Below are 20,918 nucleotides of genomic sequence, written 5' to 3' on the forward strand. Positions count from 1 at the left end.
GATTTGCCGTTTAGTACGTGTTTGAAAGCTAGAGAGTTTGGTTGTGTTTTTCGGTTGGAACGCGTTTCTATGTTTAACACTGTGAAAAAAAGAAAAAATGCTATAAAAGAGAAAAAAATATAAATTTGTAAAGAAAATGGAATACAAATAATAATTAATAATGAAAAAATTAAAGCAATGAATTTAAAATTAAATATTGCAGTGATAATGAAAATTTTACAACTTTAATGCGTTTACATAAGTGCAGTCAGCAGCTACTCGTCCTCATTGTCATCATCATCAGTTTTGTCAATGATAATTAACAAAATACGCCCGTGATACATACTTTAACAACTATACAGGTGCTTCACCTTAATTTCTACTTTTTGTTATAATAAAAACAAATTTAATTTATTACTTTTATTTAATAAAAAAAACCCAACTTTCAAAAAGAAAAAACAAATTTTAATTTGTAAAGAAAAGAAAAAATATAAAAAACACCACTACATACATACACACAACAACAATTTATTTATTGTTTTTTTTTTCAAGTTTTTACCCTAAATTTTGTGGTTGTGTTTGAACTTTTAGTTTGAGTTTGTACGTTTTTTGTCGCTCTATAAATTGTTGTGTGTTTTATTTTTTACAATAAAAAAAGTGTGAGACACATAATTGTTTCAAAAAATATAAGATAGAAAAAAATAAATAAAAAAAGGAACTATGATGATGTTGCATGCTTTAATAATTTCATTTCGTTTAAATTCGATTTTATTTTAAACGATGGATCGTCGTGCTTTAAAAGTTTATCCAAGAAGGTATTATTTTATTCACGTTTATTTTGCTTTTATTTTTTCTTGTATTTTAATTATTGAATTAATTTCAACATATTTTAGTTTGATTTCTATACATTTCTTTTAGTAATTAATTTTTACTTTTAGTGTAAACCGTCTGTTTTCTTTTGGTAGTTTTACTTTATTTTCTATTCTTTTTTCATACTATTTTCGTATTTTTTCTTCTTCTGGCACTTTGTATTGTTTTGTTTTTACGTATGTATACATATTTATTTATCTCTTTGTGTATTTGTTTCTCTTTTTGCTCATTTCTTTCTCCTTTTGTTGTTTTTGTTTTGTCATGTGCAACAAACACATCTCACAACAAACAGAGTTGTATTTCTATGACAAGGGGATTTTTGTATATTTAATATAAAGTTTTAGGAATTTCTTGGGGATTCTAAGTTATTTTTTGTTTAAATATCTTAATGTTGTTGCTTTTTGTATTCATTACAATATGCACAAATATAACTTTATTTATAAAAATATTATTAAATATACAAAATCTTACTTTGTTAATGTTATTTGAATAAAATTTTTTATTAAGTTTTTACTAATTAATGAATTTGGGCTTTAAAAATTAACCATTATAACAGACCTTTTTTTGAGAGTTATTTGTGTTGAATTTTATTCGAAAACAAAAATTTAAAAACACTTATTTTTATAGAATTTGTCACTACAACGATTATGTATGTATACAGCGATCTCAATCCACTATACATATATTTACTATTACACACACGTAAAAAACTGGTCCTTAAACTTATAAAGTAAAACGAAAAGTAAACAGCTGATCATGTAGCTTTTTACTTTTCATTATATGTTTACAAATTCCAAAAAAAGATAATTAACAAAATAAAATTGTCACTATTGTTATTGTAAATTTTGCGCTATACCTTTTGAAGTTTTACCATCATTTTCAGAGTTTTTTAATGGCTTCTACATTCGTATCTTTATAAACAATCTAAAAAAAAATACCCTAATACATCTACGATAAATTATTATGAGTTAATAATTAAAAATGTAAAAAAATATGTTTTATGACAATAACCAACAAAAACAACTGCATATTGTTGTTGCTAGAGTTTTGTAATAACATTCATTATGACATGAAATTGTTTCTTGCATGCAATACAATTTTCTGAATATTTCACTTCGTTTTCTTCTTTTATTCGCTTCTCTTTTGTTTATTTCTTCTTTACGTTAGTTGTTGTTGCAATATTCATTTTTTATTACTTACACAGTCAGTGCCTGCTGATGTCTGGTATTTATGTGTGTACTATAGGTTTTGAAGTTGTTTCTTGGCGTAAATTAATGTTCCTCGCAATGTATTACTGCATCAACAGATTTTAAGGCACAAATAGTTTTTCCATCTTGAAAATTTTGTGTATTAATATTATTAAACGAAATAATTAAATAAAGTACATAACATTACCCTTGCATTAGTCCATTTGTATTTCAGCCGAATATTGTAATTATTCATCCTTATTTTTATCTACTACAATGATGTGGACTGTGCATTTCTGAAAAAACTGCGGTCTAAACTGTATTATTTTTTATTTTCGGACGTTATTGCTATTTTCGATACTTGACTCTCCTCAAATATGTACATATGTAGATATCTATTGTATTGACTTTTTCTGGTTAACTTTATACATTTGTGATCACACGGACTAAGTGAATCGGAAATCGGAAGTATAGTTCTTATATACAGATTCCAAGTTCAACTGTTTCTTAGCTCATTAAATTTCCGCCGCCATCTGGGTCTACATGTGCAGAAATGTTGAAATGCTAACAGTGTGTAAAATTAGTTGTAACTTATTTATCACAAGTCAAATATTTTGCCTGGAAGAAATATTTAAATTATCATAAACAATTTAAATTAAAATTTTTCGAAGTCAAATCGTCACTTTGCTCGTTAAATTAGGTTAAAATATAATTTGTAAAATATAAATAAATAAATATTCATTACTAAAAAGTTTTCTTAAAATTTAGATAATTTTTTATGAAATTATTTCCATCGCCGAAGAGGATTTTAAACATTATCTTGTCTTCTTCTTTTTCTATACACATTTATTCGTAATAGAGTACAAGAATATACCTTTAACTCACCACTTAAATTTCAGCTTACCCACAACATACAACTATAAAATGGCACGATAATGAAAAAAATACTAAATTGTAGTAGAAAATTTACTCGAAAAAAAGTTTTTAAGTATTTTTCATCTCCTTTTTCTTTTTTTTTTTTCAAACACCAACAAAAAGCCAAAAACAAAAGTACATGAACGACGGTAAGCTAGTCAGACACTTCGTTATTGTGGTTGTCTGACGATGTCTTTTTTGAATTCCCAAAATGCACATTTATCAAAAACCAGTTTCCCGCTGTGTTGACAACTGCTGCTTCTGCTTTAGAATTGTTGTTGGTTTTTTCTTAATTCAAATTTGTTGCTATATTTTGTTTTTTGTTTGTTTTGTATCTTTTCCTTTGGTCAATGTTACTTTTGTGTTGTTTTTGTTAACTTAAAGTGTTGCCTATGCGCACTTTAATGTCTTGACATTTTTAGTTTTTGCAAATGGATTTTCTTAATTCCTGGCTTGTATCTCCCTTCATCTACTTTGTTTTCTATATTTTGTTTTTATATTCGTGTATTAAAGAATTTCAATGTCGGTGGTTGTTTTTTTGTCCATGTTGTTTTTATATTTCCTTTAGGAAAATTAAAATCATTGCAAAAAGAAAAGAAAGACCAAAGGGAAAAGATTAAATTACAAAAGAACTTTTAGGCAAACGTCATTCAACAGAATAAAATTGCAGATTTATTTAGAGGGTTAATGAGAGTTGCCAAAATCATGGTATAAAAATACAAATACACAAACACATGAAACCTTACACATGTGTCTAAATGTGTTAAAGTAATTCGATACAGCTGTTACGCACATTAGTTCATTTTAAAGCCTAATAATTCTTTGGTAACACAAACATTTGTTACCACTTGAAAAAATTATAAATGGATTTATTATCAATGTAGGTATTTAGTTCAAAATTGGAGTACATATTTTATTTATCGATCTACTTTTTTTAATCCTGGATGAAAAAGCTTATATTTAATAGCCCATTCAGACCGAGTCGATATTAAGTAACTGGTGTTTTTGACACTTCAACGGATTTAGCTTGCAAGCAAAATTCTTTCTTTTGCGAAAAATTACACTTATTTAACTTTTAATCACTTTTATTACAATTTTTTACACAATTTCTATTAAATTTTATTGTTTTTGTCTGGTTTTCACTTTTTTATTTTTTTGTTTTGTGCATAGTTGTAAAAATAGGTACTTTTTATACTAAGACAGGGTGATTCATTGTGATTTCAAAGTTGGTTTCAATAAAATTAAGCAAAATTACTTGATTTCAAATTAACAAAATGTATGGGAAATTACTTAATTTCATTTGGACTGAATGGGCTATAAGATAATTTGAATATGGTGAATCCGGGAAAAATAATATTTTTTGAATTTGAGTTATCCCTAGTGAGTTAAAGTAGCTCAAAGTTAAAAGTCGAATATATTCGACGTTGGAAATATGGTAACCAAAAAGTATCACCAATATTTTATATGGATATTGTTTGGGAAAAAGTCTACATCCACTTGTATCAATACTTACAATTTAGATCAGTTTAGTCCGATCACCCAAAATACTATTTTTTACTATTAACTGTAAATATTATATTGTAATATCAAATATGTATACTTCTTCGACAAAATCACAGAAAGGGATATGTCTTGAATCAATAACGATACATTTTTACAATTTGTAACCAAATAAAGGACATCATTCTATAAAAGAATCAGTATATTAAAAAGGAACAACAATTTTTGGTTAGTGTAGATAGCTGACCAACAATTCCTCAAGTCTCCAAATTCAATCTATATTGCAGAGAATATTACTTATAATATATTCTACTATGTTATTGCAACTTCTACATAAATTTACATCATTTACCCGGGAAAAAAGTGGTTCGCGTTTAATAAAGTTTGCTATTTGCTGGGGAGTAAAAACACGTTGGATGAAATTAACAAAATGAGAGGATGTACAAATTCCACTTTGGCAACCCTAGTTTTACACAAAATATTGCAGTTTCAAGATAGATATATGTAGTATGTTAACCCATCATCTATCTCTGTCCCACTTACTGCTCAAGACTTAAATTCCACTATGTCTCTTTCCCATTCTCTCTTTCTCATTCTTAACCATAATAATTCACTGGTGTTTTGCCCTTAAGTGTGTGTGTACATTTTTACCCTAAGCAAAAAATCTGTATCTAAAATAAATCGATAAAATGCCAAATAATGCGCGCGCACTTAAACCCACTACCCGGCTCTACGAGAAGAATACAACCTCAACCTCCTCACTCGGTACGAATATGTGTATGAGTGTGTGTATTTATGACACCACGATACAAAACAGAAATCTGGTAAAATTTAATAGCAAAAAAAATCAAACGATGGCTGAAAAGAAAAAAAAAAAAAAAACAATGACGATCGACCACCACATGTACTACAAAAAGAAGCACAACAACAATATGAAGAGAAACAAATTAAAATGAAAATGTGCATGCAAGCATTCATATAACAAGAACAACAACATAATACTTTTTTGTTTGTTAGCTATTGTTTTTGTAATTGTACTCCTCTGTTAGTGAGTGTAGTATGACATGGCATGGTATGCTACGGTACAATATTAATTTATTTCTATCGTTTCGTTTCTTTTATTTATTTTTTCTGTGTTTTGTTGTTTTTGCTCTTCCCAAAGAGGGATTAAATTTAAGTTTTCTATGTTTTGTATGTTGTGTTAATAACATTTGTGATTTGTTGTTGTTGCTTTGAGCGTTGGAAAAAAACCTTCATATAGTCCCAGTCGTCATGGGTTGCCTTTGTTGCCTGCCTACGTTAATGGTTTCTATACAATTTTGGACCGTATGTTTATTTTCTTCTTTTTAAAAAGGTTTTTTTGTAATATTTTTTTCTTTTCGTATATTTGTATAATTGATGATGATGACGATGATTATGGTTGTCTTGCATTTGTTTTTTCATTTTTGTTTTATGTTGATTTCTTTATTTTGTTGCTTTTAATGCCCGAAAAATTGTGATGGCGTAAGAAAGATAAAAAACATGAAAAGCAATAAGTAGGGTTTCGTTTTAGTAATGAAATTGCTACACACACAATGTTTCAAAAAGGTGAGAGAGAAGACCAAGAAACAGACAGACATACATAATTTTAATGTCTGCTGCACTGCTGCTGTTACACCCCCATCTAGACCTCTCACCATGGCCTTATTGTCAGCAAGTTGTTCGTTGTCTGGCTTACTGTCTGCGCCAGTTTTTGTCTTCTTTCAAACATCCTTCCTCCTCCCTCTATTGAAAAATTGCTTCTCCAAATATAGAAGAAATTTAATACATTGGTATTAAAAAGAAACAAAAAAAAAAAAAAAAACAAATCTTGTTTATGTCCCAAAACATATCAGAAGAAGAAGAAGGCTCCCCATAATTTGGTTTGTTTACATTTTAGTTTTTCTTTCTTTTTACTTTATATTCGTGTCGCATAGAAAACAAGATTGCCAAATCGACGTATAATTCTTTTATTTGTTTTAATATGAGTTAAACTAATTATTTAGGCAATTTTTGGTTGAGTTCTTAATTTTTGTAACACAAGATTCTATTTTTTAGACTAGATTTTATTTTTTATAACTCACAAACCTTTTTAGAGAATATATAATGCGTGGGACCATTCAAATGGATCAATCTCTTTAGGTATCCGCAAAAATTCAACACAAATAATTTGTAAATTACATAAAGAATGTGTTACCTCATTTTTATCAGTGATTCAAGAAGACTGTCATAACGACGCTGTAACGCTAATAAATGCTGTCTATACCTGCTAATTTTTTATCATGATAACAATTTGACGTTTGGCATAATAAATATTTGTCTAATATAGACATGGGGTTAAATTTCACTAATTTAGAGATTTAGAAAACAAATGACATGATGTTAGTATTCAAAGGAGTCAAAGTTTAATATAAACATATTAAAAAAAATTATCATAAATGGACATATGTCTATATTTGACCTATTTTTGCTAAACGTCAAATTTTTATCATGATCGAAAATTATGAGATATAGTCACTATTTATTACCATTATTGCATAGTTATGATGAAGTTGTCAGAACAATTGTTTAGACAACTTTGTTCTTATGAAATAACAGTAAATAATAGTTAAATATAGGATTATAGAATCTTTTTCGAAAACATTTTTTAAGTGCCATTTTGCAAAATGTAATCGCATACTGGTACTCAAATATCATATTTATTCTCTATTTCGCAAAATCTAAAAGTTGCGAAACAAAAGTTGTTCTGTGTGAACCGGCACTTATGTGGTTTTTACACCATTAGACTTTTTGTTTCGAAAATCAAATGAAATACACAATAGCAAAGTAGAATGGAAACAAATGTTGGGCTTTAATGATTGGCAATGTCAGGGCGCCACAAATACTTCTAGCACTTTACGACCTACAATATTTTTAGAAATGTACTTAACACGACAGTTAAACCATAAAGTCTTGCCTTTAAAGTTAAAATTAATAATATCTTGAAAGATATTATTCTTCTACATGGTTCCCATTATTTTAAAAATAAATATAATACAATAAACTTAAACTTTTCATACCAACACCACTATCATGGGAAGGGTATTATGCGTTTGCACTGATGGTTGTAACGCAAAAAATATTTGTCCTACACCCACCTTAAAGTATACCAATCAACTCAGAATCACTTTTTTATTTCACCTAGCCTCCATAAAACCAGATACTCCGATTTGGGGGTTTTAACTCACAATTATATCAAATAAACTACTTTTTCTTCAAAAATTGGCACAAATAAGTTTTATGTTTGCATAAATTAAGGAAATTTCAAAAGAGAATTAAGAAAAAGTTTCTTAACAAAAGTTTCCTAGTGTGAACCAGGTCATACCCGTCCACACTTTCTTACTTGTTTTAATGTTGCTTTGCCGAAAAGGTTTTTTCCGCAATCGGATGCTTTTAAAATAGTTGAACACTATTGTGAAGTGCCAAAGTTTGCGTCTTCAAGCGGCAATATATAGCGGTATGACAATTCTCTCTGATAACAAACGTAATTATTGTAAAATTTTTTGAAATTTGGTTTTTGTGCATTTAAAATAGTATATTAATATAAGTTTTAAGGTGGAAGTAAACAACATGCGTTGTACGCGGCAACGCGTTATAGACTTCTGTCAAAAAAGTTGACAGTGTATTTTTATTTAACAGGTTTGTAAAGCGTCTGCAGAGAAATGTTCCGAAACTTTCAACTTTTGACACGTCGGCAGTTGATTTTGTTTTGTGTATAAAGAAATTTTGCCAACATTGAAAGAAAAATATATAAAAAATAAAAATAATATAAAATTATTATCTTTAGAATAGTAAATGGCTCTAAAACAAAAAAAGTAAGAAAGAAATTACGCGTGGTAACTTGCAGCTTATAAAGTTTTTGTATATTTTTTAAAATATTTTTCTTCCATTTTGGAGAAATTTATTTCATTTTAGTTTATTATTATTCTACACAAAACAAAATACCACCCTGATCAGCTGCCTACGCGTCAAAAGTTGAAAGTTGCCGAACTTTTCGCTGCAGACGCGTTACCCCGTGGCTATATTAGACAAATATTTATCACGGCACTTGACAAAACGTCTGCAGAAAAATTGTCAGTTTTTTGTTTATGTTAATACATAGGGGTAACAAAACGCTGAGTTTATCACGACAACTCACAGATAATTTAATTGAAATAATGCTATATTTTATAAAAACAATTAAAATTAAATGCAAATTTTGTAAATAAACACTAATTTCACTAAAACTAATGTTAAAAATCAATTTTAATTGCACAAAAACAAAATTCTAAACAAATTTTACAATAAAATGACGTTTGTTATGAAGACAACGTTGTCTAAACAATTGTTTAGACAACACTGTCATAACGGCGTTATAACGCTAATAAATGCCGTCTGTACATGCTAATTTGACGTTTAGCATAATAAATATGTCTAATATAGACACGGGGTTACCCCTACGCATTAACATAAACAAAAAACTGATAATTTTCTGCCGACGTTTTGTCAAGTGCTGTGATAAATATTTGTCTAATATAGACATGGGATATGCATTGATATAATCGTTGACAATTGCTCTGTGGACGTTTTGTTACCCCGTGTCTATATTAGAAAAATATTTATTATGCTAAACGTCAAATTATCATGATAAAAAATTAGCAGGTACAGACGGCATCTATTAGCGTTATAACGTCGTTATGACAGTGTTGTCTAAACAATTGTTTAGACAACGTTGTCTTGATAACAAACGTCATTTTATTGTAAAATTTGTTTAGAATTTTGTTTTTGTGCAATTCAAATTGATTTTTAACATAAGTTTTAGTGAAATTAGTGTTTATTTACAAAATTTTCATTAAATTTAAATTGTTTTTATAAAATTTAGCATTATTTCAATAAAATTATCTGTGAGTTGTCGTGATAAAATCAGCATTTTGTTACCCCTATGCATTAACATAAACAAAAAACTGACAATTTTTCTGCCGACGTTTTGTCAAGTATCGTGATAAATATTTGGCTAATATAGACACGGGGTTAAGTGTTGTGATAAATATTTGTCAAGTATAGATATCAGTTGTAATTCAGGTCTGAGTTGGGGAACAACTCTCGCGTCATCGTTTTTATTTCTTAAGGACGGTCAGGCTTGTGCTTGTTGCTGGGCTTTCGACAGAATTACTTCTCACCCCGCACTAATTTAATGCACTACTTCGTATAACTGTTCTAAGTTATGCGTTGTCTTCATTAAACGCGTGCTTTCGTTTTACCTCAGAGTGAGGTTATGTATTTAACTGGTGGAGACCATAAAATACTCACGATATAACCTGGTGGAGACCATTTAAACTCAAATATTTACTGGTGGAGACCATTAAAACTCTAAAACTTTTTTCTGGTGGAGACCATTAATACTTTTGATGAAATTAAGTCCGGATGCTCCAACTTCCTATATGAAGGTATAGGTCGGTTGGTGGGGTTTTCTCTGGACAAACGTGTGATAACCTGGCAATATGAATGCTTAATGTACCGCCATCCTAATTAAAACCCGGAAAAAAAAAGTATAGATATGAGGTTATGGTTCTATAGTTGGAACAAAAAGTCGATTTTTTACATTTTGCAAATTATAAAAAATAAATTTTTGTGACTTTTTCAATTTACAAAGAACGTTTTTTTTGTGGACAAATAGTCGACTTGGACAACAAGTCGAAAGTCGATTATATAACCATGTTTATTTGTGTAAATGTGGCTAAATTGACATTAAAAGCACTTAAATACATTATCGAGTTCGGAAAATTTAAAATATCCATATTTTGCAAAATTTATGCTAAGTTCATTCTTTTGATCCTTTGAATATAATATAATTTTGAATACAAAATTCCTTACATATGAATGTTTGTCCTCACTATAAAAATTGTTTTAGCAGTGGTCTAGCATGCAAATAAACTCTTTTTAAATAGTTTTAACCAGCTGTACAATAAAAATAAAAAAATATTTCCAACCCTTTTTTCCCCGATGAAAAGTAAACATTTTCCTAAATTTCTTTCTTAATTTCACCTTTTTGCAGCAAAAAAGGTTTCCTTTTAACTGTCACACTAAAAAAGTAGATGACGTCCAACCCTTAAATTAAACTTATACGAATAAAGGATGACTGTCCAAAAGTATTTTCGCAAAAAGTATTCTGCTCCTCAACTTTAAGCATGTAGTTGATTCCATCCAGGGTGTACTAAATACAAGGTGACATCACTAGCCCAGCAGATCATTGTTTACAATTTTTTATACATAGACTTGTATACAGGCTTAAAACGCACGTTTGTCAAACTCCATATGAAAAAAAATTTACAATCGTGCGATCGCTCTCAAGTGCTGGTACCTTGTTAAGTATACAATGATTCCACCTAATATGCAAAAAATTACACTAAATTGTTTGTGTTTATTTACGCTTCCACAAATCATAATTTTTTGAAGAAAAAGTATTTTTAAATATAATTTTATACAAAATAAAATAGGCTCACATGAGCTCACCACTGTTACTTCAGCCTTGTGTTGTCTTCTCCAGTAAATATAAAGAAGGGTTGTGTTTAATGGAAGGGTTGCACTCAAAGTGTATGATAAAGACTACCTTATTAAAATTGCAAGTCTTGGTGGGGGTGTTTTCTTTCTGACACCATACTAGTGGAAAAAAAGTACCAAAAAAGGTATACTTCCCATGACTACTTTTGCTTTTTATTTGTTTTCAATGTATGGCGGAAATTCTTATTAAATATTTTTGCCATTTTTGATGTACGGTAATAGAAATAAGGGATGAGAATGTTTGGTGTAATTTATTCCAAAACAAAACAAAGAGAGTGAGTTTAAATTAGTTTTTTTACAAAACAGGGGATTTCTTTATTGAAGACTTGCTTGGAGCACATAACTTACTTATGGCAAGTGGAAAGAATCTTCCCTTTTTAAAGCTAAATAATCTCGTAGTTTATAGTGTACATTGTAGATTCTATAGACATAAACCAATGTACATATGTACCAATGTACACTGAAATAATTTATTAATTTTGTTTTTCGTTTTCAGAACTACGGCTACAAGAGAAAGTGAAAACTCAACAACAACTGGAAACAGCACATATCTGCCTACACAACCTCTAAAGGATAATTCAAATATACGAATAATTAAATTCAATGCTGAACAAGCGCACTTAAACGAACAGAAACAACAAATAACAACTTTTACAAACGGTAACAATAACAACAACAGCAACCACTCTAGTGCAACATACTTGACTCATTCAAAAGTTTCCAACTCCCACCCATCTACAAACGTTAACGGCAGTCCTAAAGTATCTCCTAATAACACCAGTGCACCAGCATCTGGTGGTGGTAACGAACGACCGCTTAAGTGTTTAGAAACTTTAGCACAAAAGGCGGGCATAACATTTGACGAAAAATACGATTTTGCTCCCTCGTCAGTAGCAGCCACCAACACAACAACTTCGGTGTCACAGTCAGCCTCAACACCACCACCAAATTCTCAGTCTCATTTTCAAGCGAATAAATCTACAACTAATATATATACATTTGCTAACGGCTCCAACAAAAGCTTCACGCTGGAGAAGTCACAGAGTCCAGCCCAACAGGTGGCACCTGGCACGGTGCCACTACAAATATCGCCAGAACAATTGCAACAGTTACAACAGTATCATCAATTGCAACATGGTTCGCCATTTGCTGCCATCCAAGTTAAACAAGAATTTCCCACACAGCAACACACGTTGGCAGGTCACGGAGGCTCTACTACTGAAATCAAACATCCCAGCCTTCTAGATGGTCAATTGCAACAGATGCAAATGCAATTGGCTCAAGCGGCAGCCGATGCAAATGGAGGCGCCGGACAAAATAGCCCGGCCACACAGCACACACCCACTAGTGCTGCAGCTGTGGCTGCCATGCAGCAACAACATTCGACCACCATTAGCACAATGTCACCCATGCAATTAGCCACAGGCCAAGTAACGGCCACGGGTGATTGGACTCAAGGTCGTACCGTACAGCTAATGCAACCGTCCACAGGATTCATATATCCACAAATGTTGGTGCCCGGCAATCTCATACAATCGGGTCTGGGTCAGCAACCCATTCAAGTTATAGCTGCTGGCAAGCCATTTCAATCGGGCGGTCCTCAAATGATTGCCACTACACAAAACACAAAGCAAATGGCCATTGGGGGCAATACGGGGTTCCCTAGTGGTACCACCTACGCCATACCCTCCAGCCAATCTCCACAGACTTTGCTTTTCTCTCCGGTCAATGTCATATCACAATCTCAACAACAGCAGCAACAAAACATTCTCCAAGCAATGACAGCCGCTGCTAATGCCCAGCAACAACAGCAGCAGCAGCAGCAACAACAACAACAAAAAGGTGCAGTGGATGCTCAGAAGAATCTACAGCAAAAAGTCGTACAAAAAGTAACCACCACAACGAATAATGTACAGTCGTCAGCCGGGGCAGCAGCTGCTGCCCAACAGCAACAACAACAGGCCACCCAACAATGTGTACAGGTCAATGCACAAACTGGAGCTCTTTCAGCTGGCACCACCCAAATTATTAGTCCCCTGCAACAGGCTACGGGCCAACCACAGCCGTTGCAAATTAACGCCACACCTTGGGTACAAAGTGTGCCCTTCTGGTCAAACGGTTTGCAACAACTCACGCAAAATCCCCCTATTATAATAAGAGGCACACAGGCGGATGGTACTCCGGGAGTATTCATACAACAACCCAGTGGACAAACACTGCAGACTCAACAACCAAATCGTAAGTTCTACTACCTCGCTAACTTCGTCAAGTGAATTAATTTTTCTTTGTTTATTTCAGAAATAACCCTGCAATGTAATGTCACACAAACTCCCACAAAGCCACGTACCCAGTTGGAGCAATTGGCTGCTGCTAAGCAACAACAGCAGCAGCAAACGGGACAAACTCACTCCCAGCAGGTAGTGCAACAACAGTCCACACAATTGCAAGTTCAACAGCAGCAACAACAACAGGCCAATAATGTCCAGCAGCAACAACAACAAGCTGTTGTCCAGGCTCATCTGCAGCAACAAGCAGCTGCTGCCGTTGCCGCTGCAAACCAACAACGTGGTCAGACACAAATTCTACCCCAAGCTGGTGGTGCCCAAATACGCCCAGCTTCATCAGTATCCACACAAACAGCTCAAAATCAAAGTTTACTTAAACAAAAGATGCGCACAAAGCAGCCAGCTGTACGTCCTGCTCTGCCGGCCATGAAGACTGAACCCCAAACTGTGCAACAGGTGCAGCAGCAGCAACAACAACAGCAAGTGACTAAAACCACTACTGTGGCAGGGCTGCAGCAGCAAATAACATCTAACGTTGCAACACAACAGCAACAGGGTCAACCGACCATGCACAAGTAAGTAGCAAACAAAGCATACAAATTGGAGAATAGAAAAATAATTTTTTTCTAATTTTTTTTACAGAATGGTGGTTATGAGTGCTGGCACCCCAATCACTATACAGAATGGTCAAACTTTTCAGCAGGCTGTTGATAAGCAGCAACAGCAGCAACAATTACAATTGCAACAAATACAAAAGCAACAACAGCAGTATTTGCAGCAGCAATTGATTCAACAACAATTTGCTCAAATTCAGTTGCAGCAACAGCAGGCTGCAGTTCATCAACAGCAGCAACAACTGCAACAAGTTGTGGCAGCTCAACAACAGCAACAACAGCAGCAGCAACAGCAAGTAGGACAAGCCCAACAACAACAACCGCAAATTCAATTGCAAGTTGGTCCTCAAGGCTTTATTACGGCCCAGCAGCAGCAACAGCTACAAAATCAATTGTTGCAACAACAACAACAATTACAACAGCAGCAGCGAGACCAACAACAGTCTCAAAATATTATACATCAAATTGTGGTACAACAATCGCCGCAACAGCAGCAGCAACAACAACAGCAAACACAGCAGTTGCAACAGCAAATAACTGCTGTGCCATTTTCAGTTTCTTCCTCGACGCCAGCTTCTATAGCAACATCACAAGGCTTACAGCAACATGTGACGTATCAAACGAAAACATCTAATTCACTGCCCACCACTTCAGTGGTGACAATATCTAACCAGACAGGTCCTTTAGTTACCAGTACGGTGGGCCTTAATCAAGCAACCGCACAATTACAGCAGCAACAGTTGCAACAACAGATAGCTGCTACTATAGCAGCCTCTCAGCAGCAGCAACAACAACATCAGCAGCAACAATTGCAGCAGGCTCAACATTTAGTAGCTGTTGCACAACAACAGCAGCAACAACAGCAGCAACAACAACAGCAACAACAACAGCAGCAACAACAACAGCAGCAGCAACAACAGCAGCAACAACAACAGCAGCAACAACAGCAGCAGCAGCAACAACAACAGCAGCAATCTACAGTTATGCCACCTCCTTCATCGCCAGCACAAAATCCAATTTTAGCTATGGCTTCCATGATGAATGCAGCCGCTGGAGGCAACCTTACCGGAAACTCCTCTCTAACCACAGCAGTTGCGATGACTTCGCCCATGGGCAACGCCACAACAACGAACGTTTCTTCATTGCCCGCCACACCCACGAAAACAGCCATGGAACAATTAAAAACTGTTTCTAGTGCACCCAGCACTCCATCTACCGGCAACATTAATGTAAATCCTGCAGCATCTGCACCCTCAACTCCTGTACATTTGGCAACAGTCGAACAACCCTCAAAGGATACACCGACAAAATCCAATGATAAAACTTTTGAAGCTTCCACCACCACAACTGCAGGAGCGATGACCAGCACACCTACTACCCTCTCCACTACTGCCTCTAGTAACAGTGCAACATCTCAGCAACAGCATTCGCCAACCGTTACAGCTTCCAATCAAACTGCCCCAACAACCGCAGAAACCCCACAAATGGCTGTACAACCCATGGACACCACAGAATCCCATAACGAATCTGTGTCATCTGTAGCCAGCAAACAATCTAATACTAGTGCTGTGGCATCGACCACTCAAACATCTTCAGATAGTATTAATTCATCGCCTTCCAAATCCCAAAAATCTTCCAACAGCCAACAAGGCAGTGTTTCAAATGAAAGCGAAAAATCGTCAGCACAAATTTCATCAGTTGTTTCCTCTTCACCCGAAGAAACAACTCAACCGTCATCATGTTTGCCAGCCGTTAGCACTACTTCCTCGACCACTTGTACCACATCCATTACTACTACTTCTTCTAGCACCACCACTTCGAGTACGTTTAGCACTTCCACTACAACTAGTACAACAGCTAATAGTAACACTCCTATTGCTACTAAGACAAGTGGTCCACCACCAAAGTCGACACCTGGTGCTACGATTGTTAAGGTTGAAAAGGATCTGCCGAAAGCCATGATCAAACCTAATGTTTTGACTCACGTCATTGATGGTTTTATTATACAGGAAGCGAACGAGCCATTCCCAGTTACAAGAAAACGTTACACGGATAAGGATGACAGTGATGAATTACCACGTAAGTTACGGTTACATTTTTTGATTTTTTTTTTTTTTGTATTTAATAATCGAATTATTACGACATTTTTGTACCGAAAATTTATCAAAGACAATAAATGTAGAATTGTTAGATTCTATTGAAAATTACAAAAATATTACCAAAATGACCGGACATATACAGACCTATTCCTTGACTCGTTAATACCGTTTTATTTTCGTAAAACCATTTTGATCTCAAAAAATAAATAACTTCCTTTAAATGCCAACTTTACTAATTGTTTATTTTTGTTTTTGTACATTTACAGAAAAGAAACAAGCTTTGGATGATGCCTCCAATAATACAAACAACAACAATAATTTGTCGACGAGTCCATTACCAGCCGATATGGTGGCATGTGAACAGTGTGGCAAACCAGAACATAAAACGAAATTGAAAAAGAAACGTTTCTGTTCACCGGCATGTGCACGCCAGGCTAAAGCTTCGATTGGTGAGCAGGTTGCACAAGCTCAACAGCTACAGCAGCAGCAACAGCTACATCAACAACAACAACAATCAGCTGAATCAATGAACAGTTCAAACATTACACATAATGACACCAACAACACCAGCCAACTAAACAATAGCATTAATATGGATATCGGTAATACAATAACCCATACAACACCCATGGTGGCAGTGGGAGCTGGACTTGTGGATAGAATGCAAACCGATAATAGTGCAATAATGCAAAATCTAGCGCCAATTGTAACAACAGCATCCCAAATGCAACAGGCGTCTCCCATATCATCAGCCGCCATTATGTCAGCAGTAGTAAATGAAACAGCTCCCTTAGCTCCAGTGGTAGCTGTGGCTGCTGCACCCGCTGTAGAACAGCAGCCACAGATGGCCAACTGGACGGTGTCGGATGTGTGCGAATTCATTAAGAATCTTCCTGGTTGCAGTGATTACGTTGATGATTTTGAGCAACAAGAAATCGATGGCCAGGCCTTATTGTTGCTCAAGGAAAATCACTTGGTGAATGCAATGGGAATGAAATTGGGACCGGCTCTCAAAATAGTAGCCAAAGTTGAATCTATGAAAGAAGTATCAGCCGCAGCATTAAATGCTGCCAACAATGCGATGGAGAGCAGTAATACCAACTCCTCACAATAAAGAAACTACTGCAAGAGCAAAACAAAATTTCAAATTGTAAATAATTGTTTGTTTACCTTTTAAAATAATAATAAACTAAACGGAAAAAGTATGATTTAAAAAGGCTGTATTATATAAAAAACACTAAATTTAAACCTAAAAAATGCTGACAAAATTCAAAACTATTTTGCTTACATCTAAAACAAACAAAAAGCAAATAAAATTAAAAAATATATATAAAAATTTAAATTACTCCTGTATATAATAGTTAAGGTTAAATGAAACAGACAGACAAATTGTGTGTTTTCTTAAATATGTATCTACTTTATATTCGTACTACACTAATAAAAACAATTAAAATTCTGAATGTAACTGAAATTTACTAATAATTGTACGAATTAAACATTTGAATCTTCATAATTTTTTAACTTCTTTCATAAGTATTTATTTTAATTTTATAAAAAAAGCTAAAAAACATCTTAAAGATAAATTTATAAATAATAATAATACCAATACCCATATACACAATTAAACATATACATGTTACATAAGTGTATTAATGTATTCGATTTGATTTAATTTGATGATATTAAATATTTTTTAACATTATATAGTTTGATTTTTTTCCTTTATGATTTTATAAATATATATATAATTGGTTTTAATGCAATCTATTAAATAAGATTTTCTACTTGTTTTTTTATTATTTTTCTTAAATATGACATTAGATTTATGAATTTTATATTCGTTTTAATTTCATCTTAACATAAGTATAGTTTTATTTTTTATTATATTAATAATTAATAATACAAATAAAATAAAGAAATTCACTGAAAAGTGTTAAAAAATATTGTAAAACAATACGATTTTTGTTCAATTACTTAAAAAGTTTTTGCTGGGATCTTATCCAAAAAGATAAATTGAATTATCTTCAAAATATCAAAAGTAATGTTATTTTAAAGAAAAATGTTAAGCACTTTTAAATTTATAGAGTTGCCACAGTTTTCAACACTTAAATGACATTTCTGCATTTCGATTACGTTTACGCATACGCTACGATCGAAAATTGGTATTCAAAAAAAAAAAAAAAACGGAATCGTAAGAGAGAGAAGAAGCAATTACATTTTATTGCAATGCTTTACTATTATGTGTATTCTGCATAACGATCTTAACTAAGTTTTTATTACTTGTTATTTTAGTTACGGGGCTTCGAATCGAAATGCAGAGTACCAAAGTTGCCAAACGGAGAAAATTTCGATTCGAATTGAAATGTAGAAAAGGGATGATTATCGAAAACGGCCACCTTGGTTAATTTGTTTAAACTTAAAATGGAATTCCTTATACATATGTATGTATAATATAATTTTATAATATTCCTGCAAAAATTGAGACTACTCCGCACACGTGTGTAAAGAGTACTCCTCAAAAGACTAGGACTGATCCAAAACTAATCTAAATATATGTAGAAAAAACACTCCATTTAACATTGCGATGAGCTAGCGAGGACCATCCATGCATTCAATACATGAGAGTAATCCCAAAACTACTGCATTTCTAAATTATTGGAGTACATGACTTCCAACATAGTTCTATGTAATGCATGCTATAGACCAACGGTTCCCAAAAGGGGGTCCGCGGACCCCTAGTGGTCCGTAGCAAAATCCTAGGGGGTCCGCGAAGACGAACGACAAAAATCATGAATAAAAAATATTCTCTATTTGTTAGAAAATATTAAAAATATCTCCAAATTTTTCATAAATACTAAAATACACAATTTTTATTCAATAATCCAGATTTGTTGGTGACTCTTTGAATTTTATTGTTTCGGTCATTTATCAGGATGAAGCTAGGCCCTACAAATTTATTGTTTCACTTTTATAAAGTAAAGTATTACGTGATTTGTAATTTTTAAAAATATATATGTATCGAAATAAATGTTTTTATAGCAGACGGATAATGATTTGCCTTAGAATTAAATACTGATACTGGTATCCCGGAATATGAAGTTAGGTCACATTTCATAATATTTTTTTAAATTGTAAGCAAAAGTGTTAATCTAGTTAATTTTAAATATAAATATTCCATTCCAACGTGATACACAGATTTTAACTTCATTTTGTCCAATATTATTAAATCAACATCAGACAATTCATAGCGTTTTGCGTAAATAGTCAAAACCACGCAGTAAAATAATTCGTAGGTATTTTAAAATTCAAATTTAAGATCCAAATTCACAGTACATTCGCAAAGAGTTCAGGTCATATTTTATGTGGGTAACGCATTCTGCAACAACATCGAAGAAGTCTAACTTTCACATATTTTCCCGAAAACTTAGCTTACATACTCAGCTCACTCCTATGCAATCGCAAAAAAATTTAGAAACATGACTCTTTAAGCACATGTCGACAATACTTGTTAAAGAAACCTTTTCTCTACCTTGACGAGAAATGAACATGAAAGCTCTCACCAAGGTATATTTATTTTATAAGGTAGTGTTAAGGGCGAATTCAAAAAAACTTGGGCGAATCGAAATACAACACTGTACAGTATTTGTTTTTGTTTAGGCGAATTCTGGTGTAGGCACAATGTCAAAAACAGCTGATTTATAATATGAGGCGAATTTGTAAAAATTAAAAAAAAAAGTTGTTTGTAAATAAAAGATTTTTTGAAATATAATAAAATTGTTAAAATTCTTCGTAAGTAGCCAAAGAATTTGTCCAGCGTTTAGAAAGTTGTTTAATGATTTTCCCTATTAGGAACACTCTTCGGTCTAGACAAGAAAATGCTAAAATAACGTTTGTCGGCTGATCAGTGGAAGGCTTGTTTGCAGCAGAAGGACACAAAGGCTCAACAATTATTTATGGATATAATTATTTTAAATAATTGCCTTTTCAAGTTTTTAGTGAAATCTTAAACTACATAGAACTAAAACAGAATGGAATATATATCGTCAGTATATTATTGTTTTGCTCCACCGACCATTTTTGAAAAAAATTATGTTTCTATATATTTTGGAGGTGCTCTTACCGATTCCGAAACCCGTATCTCGATATCATCTATAGTTTGCCAGATATTTTAGATTTTTGGGGTAATTTTGGCCTTTTTCGCGATTTTGATTTTTTTGAACCGCACCATTTCACGATATGTTGGAAGATCGTTACCAAATTTTATAGTGGTATTTTGGCTGGTATAAAACTTATGTGTGCTCAATTTAGAATTGATAAATATACATTTCCGATTTTTATGAACGAAAAAGTCATATTCTAGTGCAGATTTATATGGCGGCTAAGGGAATTCATGGTCAGATATTAACCAAATTCTATAAGTACCTCCTTTAGGCCAAAATAAGACTTTGTGCCAAATTTCAACAAATTATCTTCAAAATTGCGACCTGTACCGTGCTAGTTTTTTGCCTTTTGTATGATATAGACCATAAAATGCAAAAAATATTGATATAGACCCTAAAACAAGGTCTTTTGTTTTCTTTAAAAATTTAATAGCTTTTGTTTAATTGTACATTAAGGTATAAAAACTAACAGTTTTATACCTTTTTTTAAAAGCACACTTTTAAATGTCAAATTAAAAATATAAACAAACTTTGACATTTTGCATACATTAACCAAACGTAAACAAAGTTTGACATTAACTCTACACCGCGGCGAAAAAACATGAATGTGAGCAAAAAATAGTCAGCTGTTTTGTTAACACTACCTTATAAAATAAATATACCTTGGCTCTCACGATCATAAAATTAAACATCATGTTAGAAGTCATTCTAT

The 20,918-nt window shown here is 32.8% G+C and overlaps 1 protein-coding gene and 2 long non-coding RNA genes across 4 annotated transcripts; 2 read left to right on the plus strand and 1 right to left on the minus strand.

The window, feature by feature from the left end:
• Positions 1-531: 531 nt before the first annotated feature.
• LOC119616387 (polyhomeotic-proximal chromatin protein-like) lies at positions 532-17,792 on the plus strand. Of its 2 annotated transcripts, none has more exons than XM_037972754.1 (5): positions 532-794; positions 11,545-13,286; positions 13,347-13,908; positions 13,976-16,026; positions 16,313-17,792. In XM_037972754.1, the coding sequence occupies exons 1-5, from the start codon at positions 760-762 to the stop codon at positions 17,158-17,160; spliced, it is 5,238 nt and encodes a 1,745-aa protein (XP_037828682.1). In that variant the 5' UTR covers positions 532-759; the 3' UTR covers positions 17,161-17,792. The 2 variants fall into 2 exon arrangements, with proteins under 2 accessions (XP_037828682.1, XP_037828676.1); XM_037972748.1 differs by lacking the exon at positions 532-794 and adding an exon at positions 11,137-11,323.
• On the minus strand, positions 1,515-3,472 carry LOC119616409. Its single transcript, XR_005232541.1, has 3 exons — positions 2,922-3,472; positions 2,245-2,654; positions 1,515-2,182 (listed from the first exon to the last, which is right to left on the minus strand). It is a non-coding gene; the product is annotated as an uncharacterized LOC119616409 (long non-coding RNA).
• A 1,819-nt stretch (positions 17,793-19,611) lies between the features above and the next one.
• On the plus strand, positions 19,612-20,100 carry LOC119599647. Its single transcript, XR_005231084.1, has 2 exons — positions 19,612-19,835; positions 19,896-20,100. It is a non-coding gene; the product is annotated as an uncharacterized LOC119599647 (long non-coding RNA).
• The last annotated feature ends 818 nt before the right edge of the window (positions 20,101-20,918 follow it).

Source organism: Lucilia sericata, unplaced genomic scaffold (assembly GCF_015586225.1).
Source record: "Lucilia sericata isolate MDLA Ls3-8-SP2 unplaced genomic scaffold, ASM1558622v1 Contig000003F_arrow, whole genome shotgun sequence".
Taxonomy (NCBI): domain Eukaryota; kingdom Metazoa; phylum Arthropoda; class Insecta; order Diptera; family Calliphoridae; genus Lucilia; species Lucilia sericata.

Excerpts from the sequence above, each read along its gene's own strand:
- LOC119616387 (XM_037972748.1), top strand. The coding sequence starts at position 11,280 with ATGAGAATGTTTGGTGTAATTTATTCCAAAACAAAACAAAGAGA. Across the intron at positions 13,287-13,346 it reads GCAGACTCAACAACCAAATC|AAATAACCCTGCAATGTAAT; the intron begins GTAAGTTCTACT and ends TGTTTATTTCAG. Across the intron at positions 16,027-16,312 it reads TGACAGTGATGAATTACCAC|AAAAGAAACAAGCTTTGGAT; the intron begins GTAAGTTACGGT and ends GTACATTTACAG.